Below are 23,792 nucleotides of genomic sequence, written 5' to 3'. Positions count from 1 at the left end.
AAAAGCTGTCCTTGGTGTGTATCTCTAACTTTTCAGTGCCCGTTAGGCCTGGGCCCTAGATCTGGGGAGCCCTACACAGCTGTTATACTGAGTCAGGGAAATTCAGCTCCATCTGGGGACTACAGTGCCCCAGAACCCGCCTGGAGAGTCGTGTTGGTAGCTCGCACCTCTGTCAAAGGCAGCCAGACCCTAAGCTTAAAGCCTCTGGCTTTTAGATCACTTACATGTGCTAAAAACAGTCAGGACTTACTCTGGTTTTAAGTGAGACAGAACAGGAGCCCAGGTACCATGCACTTGCTTAAGCATGCTGTCCTTTTGTGAATTCTTGAAACTTTCATCCCAAAAGCCTTTGCAAAACTGATCCCGGATCCTAGAGTGCATGTGTGCTGGCTAATGGGTATTTCATGTCTAGTTCCTTTGTAATTTTTTCAGTGTATGTTTTACACATTTTGAGGCTATGTTATTAGATACCTACACGTAAAATTAATTCTAATTATATGTTGATTTTCAGGGTTTTCTAAGAAAGTATTCCTATGATATGCCAGGAAATTTATTTTTTCTTCCTTCCGAACCTTTATAAATTTCATTTCTTATTTTGCTCCCCTGCCCAGACCTCTAGAAAAATTTAAATAACATTAGTGATCACCATCAACCTTGGATGGTTCCTGATCTTAAGGGAAATGGTGCTGACATTTCACCAGCATGTGTGATGTTGGCTGCAGGGCGGTGGGGGTGCTCCTTTCCAGAGTTAAGAAAGTTCCTTTTTATTCCTAGACTGCCAAGAGATTTTAACATAAATGGGTACTTTTTCTTCTTTCTTAATTTGCTGGATTATAATAATTAGTTTTCTAAATTTCTAAAATTGCAATAATTACTTTTTTAGTCTTCTAATAAGTAAGCCAGCTTGCATTCCTGGCAGAAACTCCACTTAGTCATGTGTCTTTGTATACTTTGAATTTGTTAGAATGTTTGCACCTATGTTCACAGCTGAGATTGGCCTGTAATTTTCTAATCTTTTGCTTTTCTTTGTCAGATTTTGGCTTGTGGTATTGATGTTACACGATCCACACTGAGTGGGAGTGAGTTGAGTATTGTGCCTTCTTTTTCCGTTTTCTCAAAAACTCCGTATAAAATTAAGTGACTTGTTCCTTACTTTGTAGTAGAACTTGCTTGCTTGGGACTGGTGGCTTCTTTTTAAGAAGAACATTTTACTGCTGATTCGGTTTCTTTAATGAGTGTAGAATTATTCATGATTTTCTCCTTTATCTTGATTTGGCTTTTAGTGAGGTGTGTGCTCTAGAATTTGTGCTCTGACTTTCCACTTAGTTTGCATACTGTTGTTTACAGTCTCATTTTATTCACTCTAATTTGTCTGCATTTATAGCATCATTTCTATTACACTTTGTGCCTCTTTTATTTTTTAAGGCAGGGGGTTAGCTTTTTTTTTAATTTTCAGAAACCAACTTCTGACTTGCTAGGCTCTCTCTATTAAATATTTGCCTTTTTATCCTATTAATTTCTGTTCTTTTTTTTTCCCTTCTACTTTCTTTGGGCTTTTTCTGCTGTCCTCTGTCTAATTTCTGAAGTTGGATGCTTAACTCATTTACTTTCAGTCTTTCTTTTCTCACTAAGTGCCTCTTTATGTACCACGGTGACTGCATCTCACACAGGATATAGTTTTATCGTCATTCATTTCCAAGAATTTTTCATTTCTATTTTGATTTTTTTCTTTGACCCATGTGGTATATAATAATACATTTTTTAAATTGCCAAACTATGAGGTTTTTCTGATTGTCTTTTTGTTATTGTTACAAACTTAATTACATTTTGCTCAGAGACTGTGGCCATATGATACCGGGTCTTTGAAATTTGTTGAGGCTTGCCCAAGTTGTGGTCAATTTCCGTAAATATCCCACGGGTATTTGAAAAGAAAATATATTCATGAATTACTATGTAGAACATATGATCATCCTATATATGGTAAGTCGATCAAGCCTGGAATTGCGTATAACCTACATTCTTAAATATCCTATATTCTTGCTCATTCCTCGCGTGCTTGATATCTTAGTTACTAAGAGAGGCATTTCAAAATCTATGACAATAGTAGGTTTGTCTATTTCCCTTTCGGTAATTCTTTCGGTTTATGTTTTATACGTTTTGAGGCTATGTTATTAGGTTTACAACATTCCTTTTTCACTTTGGTTGTCTGTGGTGCATTATGGATAATTTGTTTACATCTGCCCTTCATTTCACTAATTCTCTGTCAAGTTTTGTTTAATCTACTGAATAACTGATCCATCAAGACTGCAGTTTCAACTATAGCATTTTTTTTTTTTACTTTTGGAAATTTTTTTCTTTTCCAATCTGATGGATCATCTCATAATTACTGTTCCTTGCTCATAATTTCAATACTCTTATTTCTTTACACTTATTAAACATAGTTATTTTATTTTCTATCTGATAATTCTAGTATCTGAGAGATTCGCTGGTCTGATTCTTCTGGCTCTTGTTTCTCCTGACTCTTGCTCAGGATTATCTAGATTCAGCAGATCTCTGAGCCTTAGATTTTGTTGTCGTTGACGACCAATAGAGATAATGACAATTCAGGCTGAAACTTGAGGAAAGGTTTGTGGTTATGACTTGAGTTGATAATTTTTCAGAGGAGATTTTTAACATACCCATTTTCAAAGAAGATTCATTCCATTCATCACCAGATGTTCCTTTGCTGCCCCCTTCTGCATGGTGGGTTTATTTCTAGGTGGCGCTAAACACTAAAACATACAACCCTATGGTGTCCAAGCTTCATATGAAAGGTCTCTTATTAGATTTCCCCATGTTGGTGGGAGCCCTACCATTTATTTCTCATGCCTTGCACCCAGCACAGTTATCAAAAGAGCAGCTTCGGATTGTCTGGATTCAGCTGAAATCCTCTGGGCAAAAAGCACCTCCATATTTGTTTACTTCCTTGAATTCTCATTTTTGCATAGTTCTTAGCTTTGAAGATTTCTAATTTTCTTTACTTATTTTCAGGGAATTACAATTTAGGGTACCTAATTCACCAGACTGCTGGAAATGGAAATCAGCCTGCACATGTTAGGTTACGACAGGACCACAGTTCAGTGGTACCGTCCCTCTTGGACGGCCCTCAGACCCAGCCTGGCGTTTCTGACCCTCGCAGCAGCTGAAGCTCAAGAGCAGGTGGCTGAAATCAGTAGCTCCCTGCCAGTCCGAGAAGTCTGCATTTAACCCATCCCAAAGGCTTTGGACTCTCTCAAAATGTCAGGCACCTGCCTCTTGCATGTGTTTTTCATTAACGTCTTAGTCAATTTACATTTAATTACCCAAAATGATGAACTTCAAGCTCATCTGTTTTCTGGGCCGGGAATCAACAATTCATCTCTCCAGTATTTAGTGCTCTGTGTACTTTTCCTGTGATCATTAGGCTTCATACGACGTGGGAATTCTATCATCCTAATTAGCGCCTAGTTACCAGCTTATTTAAAGGATTAATCTTATTGCCAATGACAGTGGCTGGGGGAAAACAAAAACAATGAGTTTTCACCCTGCTTCTTACATGGCCCCTTGCAGTGTGGCCACCTAATCAGAAAGGGAGATGATGTATGTGTAAAAGGTGCAGTCTTCATCCTGACTCTTGGGGAATCAGTGGCGTCTCTTGAGCAGATAAATTGGGGGAAATGGTTCCATAACTCTTTCTACAGTAAGATACTTAATAAAATAAAAGTCATATTAAAATCAAAGTTTCTGTCTGTAAAAATAGTCCAGAATAATACTGGGTCATTTTGAGTGAGGAACCCAATTTGAAGAAGCTGAGCATTATCTTAACCTGTAATAGCTGTTGAATAGATGTTTGACTGATGCCAAGATTAGAAAACCAAATCTCTCGGTAGCTCATTCAGGAGCTGACAGGGATTCAGTCATTCCTCTGACACCCATTTAATGAGTGGCCACTATGTGGTAGGCGCTGTGTTCCAGCATTAGGGGTCCAGAAATGACCAGAATTGGACACCAGCTCTTTTTTTTTCTACTGAATTTTTAATATAGCTTAAATTTAGCCACTTTAAGAAGTGGAGGGGAGGATATAGCTAGCTCAGTGGTAGAGCACAGGCCTAGCATGTAGGAAGGTCCTGGGTTCAATCCCCAGGCCCTCCATTAAGTAAATAAATAAATCAATCTAATTACCTCCCCCCAAAGCAACAAAAAAGGTGGTTACTGTTGGGGAGGGTATAGCTCAGTGGTAGAGTGTGTGCTTAGTGTGCAGGAGGTCCTGGGTTCAATCCTCAGTACCTCCATTAAATAAGTTAATAAATTAATTAATTACCTCTCCCCTCAAAAAAACCTAAATAAATAAAAGTAAAATATTAAAAAAAAAAAAAAAGAAGTGGCTACCAACTGAATAGTACAGTTCTAATGTGTCATAGGTCAAAACCAGTGGTTTCTGTGAGGGACTTCTCTAATTACTGCTGAAGGGTAGTTGGGTAGCTGTTAGTAGAAAGAGAAGAAAGCTCTTAACAGATCTATGCAGTCACTGACACAAGACCTTAACTTCCCCACAGCTTCCAGAGCGGTAGGTAGCACAACCTGTGTGAGGGGTCTGAGGGAGATTCTTGGGGAGACCTGAGTGTGCCCTGCCAGCTCCTGGCTAATGCCAGTGGGAGTAAAAGGCCTAGGATTTTGGTCACTCAGCTGGGAAGAGGGCTGTGGTTCCACTCACAGAGTCTGAGGCTGGGGCCATGCCTGAGGCATCTGTGCATGGAAACCATTGCGGTGGGGCTGGCGGGGAGCTGGAGGTGGGCTCGCTTCCTGACAGGGCTTCCAGAGCCAGAGGAGGGGTTAGAGGTGGAAGGAGGACCTGAGGGCCCTTTCTGGCCACTTGCAGGCTGAATAGGCCCTTTCGTTTGTGGGGATTAAGGTCTTGTTCTTGTTCTTGCACACTGTGCAGGGATCCAGCTTGCTCACAAAGGAGCTGGTCTTTTCCTTGAGTAGGTGGGTGATGTTAGGAATTTAGGAATGTATAGAGCCATACAGTTTGAAATGATGCAAAGTCTGGGGAGATGTGAAGGTGTATTCCCCTGATTGTGTTTATTGAAGAGGTAAAAATTATCCCCTCTCACCTTGCTTCCAAGGATTCACCAGGAAGGGATTAAAAACTGCTTAAAGAGCACTTTAGGAATTTACTCAGACCTCTTCCAGTTTAAGTCAGTAAGATCTTCCTTCCAAAAAAAAAAAAAAATTCTTCCTTCCTGAATCCCCTATGGCTAAAAATAAGAGAAGCGTAATCTCTATAGCAAAGTAGAACAAAAATGGAACTTCTGCTACACAGTGGGACTGGGGCAAGGGCCATCTCCAGTGTCTTTGTGAGAGTGTGTATGTCCAGAAACGCATGCACATAGATACCCATGGCAGCTTTATTTGGAATGCCTCAAAACTGGAAACCACCCAAAAGTCCATCAGCAGAGAATGAGTATGTAAATTGTGGTGTAGTCATATAATGAAATACTATACAGCAGTGAAAAAGGAGAAACCGTAGATATATGCAACACCATGAGTGAACAGGTGTGATGTTGAGCCAAAGAAAACAGATACAGATAGCACATACTGTGTGAGTCCATTTATGTGGAGTTCCAAAATGGTCATGCTGATTTACAATGAGAGAAATCAGAATAGTGATTGCTCTTGTGGGTAGAAGGGGTTCCTGAATGGAAAGGGATCCAGGGATCCTACTGGAATGATCAGAATATTCTATACCTTGACTAAGTGGTGGCCTTATGTGTGTACACCTATGTAAACATTCACTGAGTGTGACACTTCAGTGCACTTTACTACAGGTGAGCATTTCTGCCGTAAAATAACTTTTTTTAATTTCTTGGCACATTTACATTGGCTCTGCCACTTAACAGCTGTGTGGGTACTGGCCAGTTGCTGAGCATCTTTGAGCATCATTTTCCTCATCTGAAAGATGGGCATGAATGACAGTGGGCTTAGAAGGTTGCTAAAGAATTAGAGAAAGGATGAAGTGTGCCCCCGTGGTGTCTGTCCCAAGGTTAGGAGGCTCCGGTGATAAGAACTTTAATTTCTTTTACTGTAATGGTGTACAGTCCCCCAGCCCCTGGCTCTGATGGCTCTGGCTCTGACGACACAGCTGGGAAGCCATGCTGAGTCCCTGCGGGTGGGCCAGAGGATGCACCTCCTGTGACAAGGACATCACTTCTAATCACACTCAGGAAAGTCCTCCAGCTGTGCTTCTTATTGCATAGAGGATTTTCTAAGCATGAGTGGAGAAAATTAGGAGCTGCTGGGTAAGACTTGTGGGTCGTGCTCGAGGGAAGTAGAAACCAAATAAAGTCACTGGCTGATTTTGAGGAGAAAAGGTCGTTCTCTGAGAATAATGCTAGAATATGTCCTTGTAACCCCCTTGAAAAATAAACCCACAACTTGGAAAACCAAATACATTTAGATCCAGGCCAAGATTCATAATAATTAAACTTCTAAAAGCTAAAGAACAAAATGAAAAATCTTGAAAGTAGCCAGATATCAACAGTCTGTTTCTTATAAGGGAAGATCAACTGAGACGACAGCTGATTTCTCAGCTCAAACTATGGAGGCCAGAAAAAAATTTTTTAAATAAAAAAAGGTCCAGTCAAACTAGGGTGTTCCAGAGTAACCCAGAAGGAATGGAGATGGTTTCCTAGTGACCCGAACTACTCTTAACTTAGGCGCCACCTTATGACAAAGTTAAAGAGCTTGCATTTCGCAGCGTGGAGGCTGTCTTTCGGGGGATGAGAACTTTGCGGCAGTAGGGATCTCAGTTCGAGCAGGCCCCCCCCCAGCACAGAAGGAGGCCATAACTCAGCCTGCAGCAAGGTCCCGCTCCCGGGGGTCTGGGACAGGAGAAGGAGCTGCAGGGCCCACCGAGAGGGTCTCCAGGGCAGGGCCCACTGCTCTGTGGGCCAGGGGCCAGGACATGGCAGTGGGAAGTGGCTCCTCTGGCCATGCAGAAGCCTGTCCCCTGCCTTACACTCAGGACCTCTGGTGTTGTGGAAAGAACGCCAGCCCTGCCATCATATGGAAACCCTGGCTTGGCCCCTTTCTAGCGCTGTTCCCCCGCCTACTACTATCCATCAAATGGAGCTGATGCTGGTTGGGGGAGGTGCCGGGAGTAATAAACGAGGCAGCCCAGTACCTACTGCCGTGGACCTCCAGTGAACGTTCCCAAGGCCAGGTTCAGAGAAGTGATGTGGACAGCTGTGGCCCCTGGGAGCCTCAATCCGGAAGGAAGAGTGTAGCAGCAAGAGACAATCAGGGTGGGCACTGAAGTCATTTGGCATTCAGAGCTCTAGGATGGGGACAGGGGAAGCCAGCCCCGTGCCCCGAGCCCAGGATGAAAACTGGGGGCCGTTACAGAATTCATAAGATGTCCCAAGGTGTGATCAACAAAGTTCCCTTGTGCCACTGCTACATGGATGAAAACAACCACAGAGACTCATACTGGACCTGCACAGAGACATGACCGTGGGGCGAGGGGCCACAGGAGGGTAGCAGGGAAGTGACCAAGTGAGGTGATGTGGCCGAGTTGGCTTGGGTTCTGATGCTGGCCCCGTGGGCAGGATCCAAAGCCTGGCTTTCCTCCTGGGTCAGATGAGTGTAATAACAGTTCCAGCCTCACAGCACTGTGGACAAGATCCAATGAGAGGCGTCTGCCAGTGCTCAGCCAAGCAGCTGGCCCGTGGTAAGTACCAATAGATGCTTTGTTATTGTCGCTATCACTGGGGAGTGAGCCAGGCAAGCAGACCATAGATCCAACAGTACAAACTGAAACGTCTGCTTCAAGAAAGGAGGGCGTCACGACACACCAGATTTTACTTCTGGTGCAGAGAACCTTTGTCCAGCATGAATGTGGCAAGCTAAAAAGCCAAGGTGAGAAGGCTGGTGTGGGGTCAGTGGTTTCCTGGTAAATTTTTGACGACCAGCTCTCCGGGGATAAAGAAAAGCTTGATTTGTAGCATTTGCCAATTTCCATTATGTAAATGTTCCCACCATATTTGTTTTCGAGCTACCAACACGTGTTATCTCTGAATGCTGAGTTGGGGAGAGGTGCTCACAGTCAGCTGCCTGCAGCCGGAACAAGTCTCCACTCCAGCAGAACACTGACTGGAGTGGAGAAGGGTGTCTCCAGGAACAAGAGGAAGAGGCCCCCACCCTGTGGGAGCTCAGAGTCTGATCTGGAAGATCGGAAAGTCCCAACTGTAGACATGTGGAGTTTGTATCCAGCACCCGGAGGCAGTGCCGAGGCCCTGGAGGGTGAGCCAGGGGACCTGAGAGCGTCCTGCAGCCAGAGCCTGTTTTGCACCAGTGGGTAGACCGGGCTAGGGCTGGGCAGGAGCGCGGGTCCCTGCTCCACATCGCCCGCTCGGACCTATTGCATTTATCTTGAGAACAAAGGACAGCCATCATCTGCAGAGGTGTGATGTACTCAGAATCATGTTTTAGGAGGATGCCTCTGGATGCTGTGTGAAGAAGGTGCAACCGGAGTCAGGGAGACAGGATGGAGACCTCTGCAGTCATCTGTGGCAGGGGCGGGGGCCTGGACTCAGTGGTGGCCATGGGGATGGAAAGACGCAGATAGACTTAGGAGTTAGTTAGGAGTGATGCTATGATGTCAGCTGAATGGATGCTGGTGTCATTCCCAGGTAGACCTCCAGGGGGAGCAACAGGGGCCGTCAGCATCTTAATGCCTAAACACAAAACGAGTCTAGGTCATTAATAAGAATGCAACCGGACCTTATCATATTTAAGAAGCATTTTTGTTTGCATTATGTGGCTTTAACCTCTCAGCCGTCGGTGAGGTATGTGGACCCATTCCAATTTTGTAGCTGAAGAAGTTGATGCTTGCCAAGTTGTTATAACATCGTCCTTTTGCGTTGGGAGCCCTCAAACATCATCTTTGAGCTTAGCAGCTTTCCATGCAGGTTCTTAAATCTCCGAGATGTTCTCCTGGGCCTGAGACTGGGATGTATTCACAAAATAGGGAAATTTTGGTCCTAGACATGGTTGGAGTATGCCAAACTGCTAAAAGTGGTTATTAGACTTGTCTGTAGCTTAAAAAAAAAAATCAGTCCTAACAAGAGCCAAAACAAGCAAACCAAACTAAAAGGGGTCATGAGACTTGGAATTTTTACGCAGTTCTTGGAAATGTAACCATCATCACGAAGCTTTTATACATTAGTTCCGAGGGAAACGCCTCTCTGTTGGATGTTTCTGAGCTTGCTGTATTGCAAAGGCCTTGGCAGTGTTTATGCAGAATTGCACTTGCTTCCCTAAAGACCACTTTCTGTCGGTTTCTGTTTTCTTGTTTAAAATTATAGGCGGGGTCTTCAAGCCAAGGTGTGTGTGGATGTGTGAGAGCCTGTGAGTCCGCTTCAGTGGGACAAGGTCAAGGAAAGTCACTTCTGATATACCACCTGCACCTCTGACAATAACGTAAGAGTGCTCCTCTCCATCCTTTTATTTTTGACCTTGGGACAATGTCTCTCAAGGGTCTCCTAATAAGTACCTAGTATGGTGTTACCAGACGCTGAAAAGCATGCCAGGAAATCTTGTTGCGTTCAAAATCTCATCAAGGAAAATCAATATACTCAGCTTTATGTCTGATCAGGCTGTTTTCTTGCGTGGTAAACTTTGAGACCTTGTACAAGATCCCTGACATTTCTGGGACCCTCCTGAGAGGTAGACAGTGATTAGGGACCCTGTGACACATTCCTCAGAGCGTCTGGGGGCTGGCCAGTGAGGAGCTGGCCCGATGCGCTGGCTGAAACTTGCCAATGTTGTGAAAGGCAGCATTTGTGGGTTGTGTTTAGGAGGCACCAGGCACTTGTACTTAGAGGGCAGTGTGACTTCCCAGGACAGTTGGGGAAAAAGAGGAATCTGTTTTGAATATGACAGGCTCCCACCTGGTGTGGAGCGTGAGGCTGAAGTCGTGCAGAGAGCCTGTTCTTGCAGACCAGCTGGACTTGGTCCTGTCACCATTTCTGCTGAAGGATGGTTTCTAGTCTCCAAGAGCAAGTCAACTGTAAGCATTGTAGGATAGGGTTTCAATTTTAGGAAATGAAAATCTAGCTCAGCTGACCAGCTTCATTCATTTTTAACTCACCATCTATCAAACCTGCTGGCTGATGCATTTCTCTGCCCAGGGCTGTTTCAGAAATGTCTTTCAGAAATGCGAGGCCACGAGGTGATGGCTGACGTGACCCACGTACCCTGGAGTGGCGGCGGCCCACCTCCACTGCTGGAGGCCTCCTGTCTGGACGTCTGTTGAGGACGTGCTGGGCTGAGTTGTATTCTAGTGTGGTGGGCTGTGGAGGCTGAAGCAGGTGCCACATCAATGCTCAGACGCTTGGGTGAGCCTTCTGGAAGCACTGAAGAGGATTCTGCTTTTTTCTTTCAGTCGTGGTGTCTCAGGTGTGAACTGCAGGTCAGCTCGTGTATGTGGCACCTGCCCCTGGAGACTGGCGGTCCCTAGCAGGAAGCAGGCCTCTGCCTGCTGGGGAGCTGATCCAAGCTGTGGTCCCCACGGTGTTCCCCTCTCCTGTGCGGTTCTGGACCCTTCGTTCAGGTCTCGGTGAGGCTTTCTGGCCTGGTCTCCTGGGGAGTCTCCCCAGTTGGGCCACTGAAGGGGGCAGCCCTCACGGGGAGACCAGGTAGAGTGGGGTATGGCTGTTGGGGTGAGACCACCGAGTTTAGACTTCCTGATCCAGATACTCCATCCTGGTTTAAAAAGAAAAAAGTGACGCCAGCCACTTTTTAAAAATTAAAGAATGTGATCTTTCTCTGCAAACACGGTTTTAATGGCCATGTGACAAACCAAGGACAACCCAGACCTCCCCACATTCGATTTAAATCACTAGGCACATATTTTAGCCGACAGTCGCTAAGTAGATCCTTGGTGAACTTGTATTTTATCTGAAATAATAGACAAGGATGGTTCAGTGAGTATCAGCGCCATGGCACGGGGCGTTTTGCTGTCATTTCTAACTCTCACATCTAACAGCCTGCTTGCTCTGCAAATCAGACCGCAGGACTCTTGTCTGAGCGGCATCAGGGGCCGGGGAGGGGTGGGGGGGTTCAGACAAGGTAAACGCCCTGCCTGGATTGTTGCCCTTCTTCCCGGAGCCTCCCGGAAGGAAGGTTTCATGCTAACGTTGCCCAGAGAAGTCTGCCCCTTCCACTCACTGCCTGGCAACGGTGCCAAGGATTGAACTTGCCTGGGAGGAGATGACACTGCAAAGAGACCCGTTAAAATGCATTTCAGAAGCTATAAATGGCTCTTCTGAGGCTCTGTTAAGCCTGGAAGTGGACCCTGTTCTTGCAGCGTCTTTTGTGCCCTCCGTGTATCCGTTCCCTTTCCCCGACCTGCTAGTCTGTGCTGGTTCTGAGGACGTGGCCGCTGCCACTGTGGGACCGCAAAGGGGCACGTTCTTGGGGCTTGAGGGTTTGAAACTGCCAGTAACTCTTTTGCCATTTTTATTTATTTATTTTTATTGAACTGTAATTGATTTACAATATTGTATTAGTTTCAGATGTACAGCAAAGTGATTCAGTTATAGATATATGTATTTTTCAGATTCTTTTCCATTAAAGGTTATTACAAGATACTGAATATAGTTCCCTGTGCTGTACAGCAGGTCCTCGTGGTGTATCTCTTTTGTGTTGTTTATCTCTAGTAATATGTATCTGCTAATCCCAAATTCCTAATTTATCCCCCATCCCCTGCTTTTCACTTTGGTAGCCATAAGTTTGTTTTCTGTGTCTGTGAGTCTGTTTCTGTTTTGTAAATAAATCCATTTGTATTATTTTTTAGATTCCACATATGAGTGATACATGGTATTTGTCTTTCTCTGTCTGACTTACTTCACTTAGTATGATCATCTCTAGGTCCATCCATGTTGCTGCAAGTGGAAATGGCCACTAATTCTTTACTCAGAAACCCTGCCTGGGGTCTTTGCTGCCTGTTCATGGTCAGCACCCCAAAGATGTCCTCCCCTCAGGACGCTCTGCACCCTTCCTGGGCTCTCTGTCCATCTCCCCTTGATCACAGTGAGACACACACACACACACACACACACACACACACACACACACACACACTCACACTCTCTCTCTCTCTCTCTCTCTCTCTCCCTCCCTCCTCTCTCTCTCTCTCTCTCTCTCTCTCTCTCTCTCTCTCTCTCCCTCCCTCCCTCTCTCCCTCTCTCTCTCTCTCCCCCCCTCTCTCTCTCTCCAGCCCTTTGGACAACACCTGCGACCCCTGAGCCTTTGAAGCTTGGCCTCCATGGGTTCTCAGGTCTTTTCACCTCTGGATACACCCCCAGATGCCTGTCAAATCCTAAAAGGATTCCAGCTTCGAAGACTGGACTCACATTCTTGTGGCATGCCTTAGATAAGAGAACTGTGGTCAGAGAAGGGAAGTGATCTGCGTCTGGTCACACAGCCACTGTGTGGCAGAGGTGGCAGGGACTTTGTGTCAGTGCATTTAAGACTAGGGCTGTGTTCATTGTTTGCTGCAGCTGCAAGTGCGAGAGGCTTCGGCTCCTTGATTGTCCTTGTTTTTGTCTCCCTCATTGTCTTTGGCTTTCCTAAGATACAGTCTGTCTTTTATTCCTTGGGCCACAGTGCACTGGCCTCCTGTTGATGTGCTGGAAGGGAAGCGGGGGAGGAAGCATTCCATAATATTATGATTGAATCCCTTTATTGGACCTTGCACTTGGGCTAAACCCGGCTCTCTGACCTCTAGGCTAGGAATTTTCCATGTGTCTCTTCTGACTTAAAGTGCATCTCCCAGGCCTGAATCCTCGCCAGGTAATAAGGGAGCTGCGGTGAGGACGAAGTCATGTTTAGCACATGACAAAGGTGGCATGATAGAGCAATGGGGAGATCTCTGTTAATGATTTTGAGTTCCTAAGTTTGGCTCAACCTCCAACAAAACCCTAAGGGACCAAAGAAATAAAAGATTGTTTTTAGTGGGTCTGGCCACGGTGGTGACCATCCCAGGCCAGCATTTCTGCGTGATTTCATGCCAAGGACTGAATAGATGGGTGCTGGACAAGCCTCAGGGGAACTGCTGAGAGAGCACCCTGGGAAATGGGGTTCAGCCCAGCAGCTTCTCCCAGAGCCTGCATCTCAGAGCAGGAGGGCTGAGGGCACAGGCAAGGATGATGCATCGGGTAAAGACATTGACATCTTTGAAATGATAAAAACCTTCTTTGCCAGGCACAGTGACAACTGTGAGAAAAACCTGGCCACTCTGAGAGGCAGCATCTGTGCGGCGTGGCAGAGCTCCTGGTGCACTGTTTGGGTGAAGCAGACACTCCAGCCATCGTCCTGACTCCTCATTTTCTGCATCCCCGGGGCTTGGGATCAGTGGCCCCGCCGGCACCCAGGAAAACAGGCTCATCGGTTGCCATGGAAGCGTCCAGCTTCTGCAGAGGCTGGGCCTTGAATCACTGCCTTTGCAGACGGATCCTACTACCAACAGCAACAAAATAAACCCTGTGGCAAAGGAAAATTCCTTTTCTGTAGAATAGCTAACATTATTGAGAGCTTCTTCTGTTTTTATTCTGAGTTACTGTTCCAAACAGTCAGTTACCCTCACAACTCCATAAAGCCAGGTATAATGCACCCATTTTACAGATGTGGAAACTAAGGAAAGTGAGGTCAAGGAACGGGCCCCAGGTCTCACAGCTAGAAAGAGTGGGAGTCAGGATTTACACCTGACAGGCTGGCTCCAGAATGGGTACTTTTGCCCTCTGTTGTGATGCCCTCCAGGACTCCAAAATCTGCAGACTTTCCAGAAGCTGGGTTCTGGGGTGCTGAGTTGAATCCTGGTTCAGTGGTTTCAGTTTTGGTGAGCATTTTGTTAAAGGTCCCTCTCAAAGCAGTGTATGTAGTTTATTCAAGGCTTCTCTCGAGAGATATTTTTGGCTTTTTATACAGATGGGGTAGATCTTTCTGTTCAAAGCACTGAAGTTCACCGTGGTGGATAAATAAAATACCCCCCACCCCCGACCACCTCCACACAAGATCTCTGGCCAGGCTCCCATTCTGGAGGCGGGGACTGGTAGCAGATGCACACGATTCCCATTCCTGAAAGACGTGTCCCCCAGCGGGGTGCCCAGAGCTGCTCTGTAGGAAGAAGAAATCTGCAGAGGCCTGGGGACACTCCTGTGCACACTGGGACAGGGGAAACGGGGTTTGTGCTCCACTACCGACAGCATGGACAACGGGGGTGGTGCAGACCTTGGCGTGGATGAGCTCGGTGACTCACCGAGAACAGAAATGGTACTAAAGGGACTCAGCCCGAAGGCTGTGAGAGAATCTCAATGTTCCTCACCTGCTCTCATCTGTCCACGCAGCTCTGCGAGCTCTGACCTGGGCTCATTTCTGTGCTCCCTCCTCAGTCGGATTCCCTGGCACTTCCACCCTGCAGATGACAAGTCTTAATAGCTCGGCAGGTTGGATGGCTTGTATTTGAACCACTCCACAACTTCAGCTTACTTTTCAAGTCAAGGGACAACAGCAGCCTTTTGTTTTTTGGGTTTTTTTGGTTTTTGAGGGGTTTTTTTTGAGATTTCCATCTGAGCAGATGTGCATTAACTTCGTGTTTGATTTGCAGAATATGAATGTGTTCCCATTTTTGTCAGTGGCCATTGATTTTTGCATGAGAAAGTGGGTGAGGTCTGCCCGTTACAAGATTTGTATTGATATCCTGCATCTTGAAGAGAACCCATTTCTGATGCAGTCCACTCCATGAAAATGTAAGCAGAATTTTGCACACATGCATTTGTCTGGAAGAAAGGGACCCATCTGCAGAGGATGCAGTTAGTTGGCAGTGGGCAAAAAAGAACCAATTTCTTCCTTTCCTCCTTAGCACCCTCAGTTTATCCATAGGCTTTTTTTCTAAGTAGGTGCTTCATAAACAGTGGTGCACTGTAAGCAGAGGGCCCTGGGTCCTCATGAATATTCTGAAGCGTGCGTATTTACTGACACACAGATGGGTGCTGTTGTGATGACTTGCAGAATGTTCTGCTTGCCATTTCGCAATACAGGGATAAGCACATCCTTCAAAATCCTTCCTAGATCCTGTAGAGAGAAGCTTCCCCAGTTCCTTCCTGTCAAATGTTCTGCTGCCTTCCTCTGTGTGTGTGTGTGTGTGTGTGTCTATTTGAGCAGGAATTTCAAGTCAAGACCTCATGTTTTCTCAGCGGTGGAATGAAATCTCATCTGAAAAATCTACATTGGTTTTGGACAGAGGAGAGATTAGCCCAGTTTAGAACTGGCATTTGGAATCACCAGCTCTTCTGGGTGGTTAGGCAGCTCTTCTTAGTAGAACTTGCTTTCCTGCTAACTGCCTGAATTTGCCCTGCCTACGTAGAAGGGAGGGGGACTCAGAGCAGAACAGGAGGAACGTTGCAGGGGGTACATTTTAAGCAAGTGCCTGGGGTTGCAAATAAATGTTCTGTGATCGCGCCTTTGGAGTTAGTGTAGTCTGAGAAAACGTCTGTGCTTGCTTAGCGTATTAGTAATAATGCTCTGCAGTGAAATGCTACTAGTATTTGAGCTAGTAAATATGCAAAGTATCGTGGTTTGGTCCACTGCAAGTATGATCTCCTTGATTCTTTCAACAGGGTAAGGGATGGGGATGGTGCCCATTGCACTAATGAGGGCACCGAGGCCCCTAGAAGCAAAATCACTTGCTGTGGGCTCAGCTGGCAGACAGTCTTGTCCAGTCCATCACACTGTGGCTCTGTTTACACGTACAGTCCACGTGAAAGGGCCGAAACATCTGCTCTTGTGCACCACAGGGAGGAAGTGTGCCTACTTGCCTGACAGAAGAGACCCGAAGATTTCTCTTCCATTCCTTCCTCCCTTCTCCGCCGTCCAGTCTCTCGCTGCTGTGGGAGGCATGCTTGTGTTGAGAACATTCAGCCAAGCAAACCGGGTTGTCAGAATGATGAGAAATCACAAGACAAAACCACGTCTTGGGTTTTTCTATAATGCAGGATCTTGAATTTGCAAAGCAAGAAAAGAAAAACAAAGTAAGAATTCACGTGACATTTCCTCCACCAAGTTTAATTAAATTGGGCAGCTTGAAATGAGCTTTGGTCCCTCTCCCTCCCCGTCGCACACGTGTGGATGAGTTTTCTCTACTTGTTTGTCTGAGATTTCATAGCTCTCTGTCACCTCCCTTCTGGAGCTGGTAAAGGAAACAGGCGATGGGTCTGTTCCTTCACTCCGGACAGCTCTCTGCCAGGAATGCTGTGTCTTCCTAAGAAGGATTCCTGGTTCATCCTCTGTCTTTGGGCTTCTGTGGCCATGAGAACACGGAGTGAAGATTTGGGGCCTCCGTTACCTGGGTCCTGGCATTTAATTCTCTCTCAAAATACTTGAACTAAGTCTGGGTAGAAGAATTTGGCAGAAAGAAAACCACTGTTTCTGGTAATTTTCATAACTAAGCGATACTGACTTCCTTTTTCATGGCTTACTATTACTGATTATTTACTGTGATCCATTCGTTATAGGCTGCCTGGTCATTGTCCTTGGTGTCTTCTAGCAGAAGTGAGTCATTTTTGTCTTAATTTGTGCATAAGTTTTCAGCATTTTGTGTATGAATAGCTGTGCAAACGTTAAGGAATGAATTTTAAAGGATGTTTTGAACTTTTGGTCCCAAAAATATGGGGGAAAAAAGCATTTCTTCTCTTTTTATTGACTGCTTTACAGAAACAGGTTGAGTTCTGTTCTTCTGCTGGGAAAAAAGAAACCTGACGTGATGAGTGTGTTACAGGCGTGGCTGCCTCCCCTGCACACATGCCGTCTCTGAATCTGTGCCTGGACCCCTTAGTTTATTCCTGCAGCGAGTGGGAAAGTCGCATCTGAATTTAAGGACATTGACTTATTCCAGGCTAAGCATACACACAGACTTTTGGAACAGCAACTGATGAGACATGCGTTCTTGGAGATTTCATTGGTTAAGCTTGGGCGTTCACACAGCAGCCACAACATAACTGTCCATCTCCAGGAAAGGATGGAAAGAGATTTCTCTAAAGCTAAGACTAAATCCTCAGATCTTTTGTTTACTGCCCTCTTCAGCCCAAGTTTTTGTGCCTCTGGGAGGACCTTCTGTCCAGTAAAATGAATGTTAGAAATGTGAGCCGGGCTGAGTGTCACGAGGTGCTGAGTGGCCACCAGTTGCCCTTTCTGTTTCTAAACAGGTGGCCTCGTAATCCACGTGGCCGATTTTACGTCTGCTGTACAAACCTGAGAACAGGCTTTTCCCTCTGAAATCAAGGGTTAGTAGCCCTACCAGATATTGAAATCTATTATAAAACTACAATCATGAAAAGAGCTTGGTCCTGCTATATGAATGGACCTTTATTATTTATTTTTTTATGACTTCTTTCGGGGAGGGGAATTAGGTTTATTTATTTATTTTAATTTTCAAATTTTTAATGGAGGTGCTGGGAACTGAACCCAGGACCTCGTGCATGCCAGGCACACACTCTACCACTGAGCTACATCCTCCCCCTGAGTGGACCTTTAGAACAACAGGAAAGAAAAGAAAGCCTGGAAACAGACCCCCAGATCCATGGGGAGATTTAGTAGATGATGTAAGTGTCATTTCAGGGCCATTTGGGGTGGTTATTCAATAAATAATGCTGGGACAACTGGTTACCCTTTTGGAAAAAAATAAAAGTTAAATCCCAATTTACATCAAAATAAATTCCAGATGGTTCAGGGATCGAAATGTTAAAAGTAAAAATACGAAAGTATTAGAAGAATCCGTGGGAGAATTTACTATTATAATCCTCTTGTGGAAGCAGTCTTTCTGGGAAATATATGAAGCCCATAAAACTTAAAGGAAAAAGAAATGGTAACCATTTTGACCACATAAAATTTAAAATTTTCTGCAAGACAAAACATACCAAAAGTAAGGTCACAAGACAAGTGATAAGATAAAGGCGGGAGACATTTGCAGTCTACCAAAAATGAACAAGCATGTATATAACAACAAAGTGCCCATTTACACAGCATATCAAGAATTCTCATAAATCAGGGGGAGGGTGTAGCTCAGTGGTAGAGCACATGCATAGCATGCATGAGGTCCTGGGTTCAATCCCCAGTGCCTCCTCCAAAAATAAGTAAGTAAACCTTATTACCTACCCGTCCCCCCCAAAAAAACTTAAAAAATAAAAAATGAATTCTCGTAAATCAGAGCCAATCCCAACCTTCCCAGCCCCCATGCTCTTACTCAATGTAAGAATTAAATAATAAGCTTTTGGCACAGTGCCTAAGACAGCAAGCACGCAAATAAACAGCTGTATTCATTTCTATTAATGGTAATGATACCGGTGACAACAGCACAGTTTTATATAAAAGGACGCTACATTTGGTATACTGTTCTATAGCTGTCTCTCTCCCTCCATGAAGACAAGCCTCTAACTGCTATCTTGGCCACCAGACCGGAGCGGAGGAGGTGATGTTTGCCTTCCGCCCTTCTGGCTCCTTCCGTTGCTGCACTCAGGGGGCCAGACGTGGGCTTTGCTATGAGGAGCGACGGGCCACTCACTCCGTCAGGGGATCCTTCCCCGCGGGAGGCCCCTCTGAGGGCTTTAAACTCTCACACTGCGGGTGAGGAGTGACACTGGTACAAGCTTTCCGAAAGACTAACGTCTTCGAACCCCGCGATTCTGCCTGTAGGATCCATGGCATTTAGCTGCCAGCACAGGCATCACACAGTTGTTGTCCTTGGCAGCAAAGGAAATGGACGCAGTCAGTGTCCAGAGACAAGAGACCAGTGACATAAAGCAGGCTGTGTTCGTGCTATGGAGAGCTCTGGGGCTACTGAAAACGCTGTGAGGGAGGACTAGTCAACGTTAGAGTCAATCAGGAATATTAAGTGGAAAAAAACAGGTCTAAGCCTGTGTCCCTCCATCCCTTACCGGACTTTATTGAGTGTCTCCTACGTGCACTGCAGCCCTAGGCACCTGGGATACAGGAGTGGGAAAAAGACCTATCTTCCGTGAGCTTATGTTCCACTGGAAACAGGAAATAGATAATAAACAGTTTAATAATTAATTGTTAATTGATATACTAATGTATTGGTTATCTTATAAATAATGGATTCCATAAAATTCAGCATCTGGTACAGAGAAGCACTCTGTAGAAATGCGGGGAGGGAAAATGAGAGGAAGAACATAGGAGATGTGTTGGCGTCGTGGTGGGCGGGGAGTTTTTTGGGTGTTTTTATGGTGGTCGGGGAAGGCCTTCTAAGGGGGTGACTTTGGTGCAGAGAGCTCCACGTTTGTTAGTTGGGCAACTGGCAGGCTTGGCTTTGGGGTCCACGGATAGGATCTGGTGAGGCAGGCACTGGGGGCTCCCCCAGTGCCAAACAAAAAGGGCTTCGCTGCCAGGTGGTAACCCCTGTACTGAAGCCCTCAGCCTCCTCTAGCGGATTGTTCAGTTTTATCAGAGAGCTGCTTTCTATTTCTGACCCAGAACAAAGCATCCTTGGACCCACTGTCCATTTGTTTGGGATAAGGATGGGGGCCCAGTGGCCTCAGTGGTGTTGATGTGATAACAAAGCTATTAAACTTTGTGAGTTCTGTGAGCACTCTCTCATAATGCAGGCCTCTCTGCACCAGCCAGCTCCGAAGGGGACCTCTTGGCCTGTAAGTCCCAGCTCTTCTGTCTGATTTGGAGGACAGCTTTCTCTGTCACCTTGATCCTATCACTCACTCTCAGTTTTCCAGAAATCTGTCAAAATCTCTGACTCCCCCCTCCCCTCCATTCTTCGTTTCTAGAGATTTCCTTCCCCTGGGCTGTCTCCCCACATTGCACTGGCATCTGGGGAGGAAGAGCATTGAATTAGAAGCATTTCTATTCATTTTTGCTTTTCCAGACTTTTTAAATGAGTATGCATTTTTACATTCATAAGAAAAATAACAACAAAAGCTATTCCTAAAATGGGAGGGATCTAGAAATATGTCCTTGCCAGGCGGAAAAGAGAAGAATCGTGTCAGCATTTTGTGCCGGGTGCTGCAGCTCTCACTAGGAAACTGCTTCCCCACCGTACTTTTTGCCACAGAGCCTCACTTGTGCTTTTTGTTTTCCCCAAGCCGAATTAGAGAGTTCGTTAATGCAGTAAGAGTGTCAAATACAAAGCTTGCTATTAAACAGATGTGTCAGCTGGTGGCGTCAAATGGTGAGTGTTTATCAGCTTGCTCTTGGGATGAACTCGGGTACCCGCTTCTTCTGTTGGTCTTACCGAGGTCACTGCTGCATCTCCAGGCAACTGGCAGTCGATGGCCTCACTCACCTGTCTCCGGGCTGGCTGGCTGCCAATTGGCTGGGGCAAGACGGGTGATGGGGCCAAGTGTCTCTCATCGTCCCAGAGGCTAACTTGAGCTTGTTCACGTGGTGATGGGTTGCAGGACTTCCATGAGCAGGAAGAGAGGATGCTGCCAGGCTCAGGACTCACACAGCATCACTTCCACCGGTCTCCATGGTCACGAGGGCATAAGTCACAAGGCCAGCCCAGATTCAGGGAGTAGAGAAATAAACTCCACATCTTGATGGAAGGAGCTGCAAAGTATTGTGGCAACTTTTGCAAGCCTCCACGTCATCAGTCTGCTTCCTAATTCTCATTTTGCGTTGTCTAACTCTGTGCCGTCCTCAGGGTTCTCCGGACCCAGTCTCTGGAATGGTTCTACAGTAACGTGAAGAGCCGCTTCAAACGCTTTGGCAGTGCCAAGGTCCTGAAGAACCTGTACAGGAAGCACCGGCTGGAGAGCGGAGCGTGCTTTGACGTCCAAGGTACACCAGCCGCCGGCCGCCTGCGAGTCCTTGGGGGCTGGAGGGATAGGAGAAGGCCTGGCTGGGAGGCCCTGTGCACTGCGGCACACTCACCCAGGACAGAAATAGTTGCCTAAATATCTGGGTCTAATGAGGAGCAGAAATAGAAGACCACCTACCGAAGATTCTGTGAAGTTTTGAGTCTTTTAGTTCCAGCGTCTCCGCTGGGCTGGGTCTGTTAGGAGCTGGGAGGACCAGAGTGCTCTGGTATATTGTAGGCATTTCAATTCCAAATCCCGAGAAAGTAAAGATTCGTAATCATCTTTCCCTAATGGTTAAAACATTGGAAAATCATCTTTGGTTGTGTAGACTAGGTCTGCACTCGGAAGACAGGCGCCCCCAGCCGCACCTTCCTGCCTGCTCCCAAATTCTGTTCATACCAGGCCCAGAGTTTGATGTAATGGGAGAGAGGGGAAAGTACCCGTGTCCACCTGGGAAGCATGAAGGATGAATTCTGCCTGTGCTTTTAAGACAACCAGTGTATTTAGAATGAGAAATTATATTCTTTATTTCTATTAGACCCGCAGTAAGAAAGAAATGGTTGTCAGGATATGAACAGCATGACCTCCCGAAAGAGGCTGGTTTTTTTTTTCCTGCCTAGAGGCATTTTTTTCATCACTTTGCTGACACAAAAAGGAGGGGGAAAAATCTCAGCCATCCCATTGGGCGCTTTTTTACTGTCATTATTTTTTCATTGTTGGATTCACCATCAAGTCTTCGGTTGGGCCTTCTCTAAAAACACGCCAGCCACTGAGACAAGGGGGAAATAAGATGGAAATGTTAAACACGGAGGATCGTTAGGGCCTTTGGTGGTGGTCGTTAGAATCTCTGTCTTTCAAACCACTCAGGGAGCCTGTAGTTAAGAGAGCAGGGGCCTCAAGGTTTCCACATACTATTTCTATCTTCTCTTTGCTGATTTTTCTAAAAATGTTTCTCTAGGAACGAAGGCCAAAAAGAAAGAAAGCTTAAAAGTAATCCTGGTCACCATAGGTTTTCAACCCAAAGAGAGATCTCAAGAAAGTTCCAGAACGGAACTGGTCCACTCAGTGGCACCCCATCCTTTCTTTCCTCTCTGGGTCACCCTCACATCTGCTTTACATGTCACCACACTCAGATCTCATAGGTGGTCTACACTGCTTCGTGCAGAATGGGGGTGGGAAGCAGACACGATTGGAGAATCCTGTAAACAGAGCACAAGTCCGGCCTCTTCCTGTTCCTCCCTCGGGCCCCACAGGTGGAGCTGGGGGACATGCATGCCAGGGGGGCCAGCAAGAGGCTTTGGAATTTCCAGGTGTTATTTCCAAAGGAGACTCGTGTGCTGGGAATGACTTGGCCACAAGTGCAGCAGAGTTAGGTCCCGGGCCGTCTGTGATTCACCACGTCTTTCTTCTGGGTTTTAGACACAGCGCTTACCACGTTGCATTCAGGTGATGGTTTACAAAGCTGCTCTCCTGCTGGACCAGCCGGGGGCCATGGCTGCTTTATCTCTGTGCTCCCAAAGCATGGCCTAAAGGCTGGCGCCTCTCAGGTCCTCATTATTGCACATTTCAATCTGGAAAGCATTTTGTGGGTCCCAAGACACTGCCTAGAAGCACTGGAACCAGTTGCTCTAATATGATTCCTGTTTCCATTTAAACTAAAATTTCCTTTTGACCAACATGAAGACGAGCAGGCAAGAGACAGGTTAGGTACGCCTAACTTGTAACTAGGTAGGTATGACAGTACGCAAACCTGTAAAGCCGACATCGTGCAACAAGGAGATTTATTCTACATGCCCCCTCGAAAACTGAGTTACACCTCAAGTGTGGAGAAGCCTCCCGGTGCTTACGTAGCCCCCTGGTTGTGTTAGGTGACTGGGGAGTCATCAGCGGTGGCTTCTGCCTCCCACCCAGCAAGTATGGGTGTCATCTGCTGTCCTCAGTCCTGACTCCACGTTAGACTCACCTCCGGAGCTTTGAAACAACTCACAGTGCAGAGATCATCTTCCACCCCCTGTCACTTACTTCCGAGTCTCTGGAGGTGGGCCTGGTACAGATATCTTTTAAAGCTCTCCAGGTTATCTTAGGACGCAACCAAGACTGGGATCCTCAGTGAGAACTTCACTACAAGTCGAAGAAGATGGTTCCATCTTTAGCTCTGTCTGAGGGTACTTTGTGTCAGGATTTTGATGGTCAGAATGTGGTCTGCCGTGTGCATGGCATGTGCTCCGCTTCAGGACTCTCAGTAGAAAACTCCTTTTATCTCCACTGCATGGACCAGGGTAGTTTGCCAGAAACACACACAGCTCATAGAAGATTTATTGAGTTCACAGAGTCGTTACAGGGCACTCACCACAGGTACCCCGGGCACTGCCACCGTCCCTCCCCGGCTCTCCCCAGCTGGCTCCCTCCTCCTGCAACCTGTATCAGGTGACCAGGTGAGGCCTGAAAAGAGACCCTTTCATTTTGTCAGATAAATCCAAGATTTCTTCATTCCTTCAGCAAATGTTTATTGAACACCTGGGTGAAGAGTTGGCGGGGGGACAAGATGGGCAAGACCCTGCCGTTTCAGAGCCAGGTTCCAGTGGAGAAGTCAGATCAATACGGAAATAGATTTATAAAATATATATTTTTATATACATATTTTATAAATGGTAATGAATGCTCACGTGGCTTACCTGAGATTCAGCATGACATTTTAAACAGCTCTTCTAAAAAGAAGCAGTACATGAAAAGATAAAAGTCACCCTTATTAATAGACTTAATCCCTAGACAGTTTGACAAATAATATGTGCTTTTATTTAGTATTGAATCAATACAATGGGAAAAATAAACCCTGCTTTTATTTATGAATATTATGTGTCTGTTTCTGACACGATTCTTGAAAAGAGC

The 23,792-nt window shown here is 45.9% G+C and overlaps 1 protein-coding gene and 1 non-coding gene across 4 annotated transcripts in view; one reads left to right on the top strand and one right to left on the bottom strand.

Moving 5' to 3' along the window:
* Positions 1-23,792, top strand: part of MYRIP (myosin VIIA and Rab interacting protein) — a 154,596-nt gene that overhangs the window by 77,931 nt on the left and 52,873 nt on the right. For all 3 annotated transcript variants that reach the window (XM_064496689.1, XM_064496688.1, XM_064496690.1), the window contains exon 4: positions 20,747-20,883. In XM_064496689.1, coding sequence (XP_064352759.1) covers positions 20,747-20,883 — 137 coding nt within the window. The remainder of the gene's footprint in view (positions 1-20,746; positions 20,884-23,792) is intronic.
* Positions 17,521-17,593, bottom strand: TRNAA-GGC (transfer RNA alanine (anticodon GGC)). Its single transcript has one exon. It is a non-coding gene; the product is annotated as a tRNA-Ala (tRNA).

The sequence above is a fragment of the Camelus dromedarius genome, chromosome 17 (assembly GCF_036321535.1).
Source record: "Camelus dromedarius isolate mCamDro1 chromosome 17, mCamDro1.pat, whole genome shotgun sequence".
NCBI classification, from domain to species: Eukaryota; Metazoa; Chordata; class Mammalia; order Artiodactyla; family Camelidae; genus Camelus; species Camelus dromedarius.
This window is presented reverse-complemented; position numbering and strand designations above follow the sequence as displayed.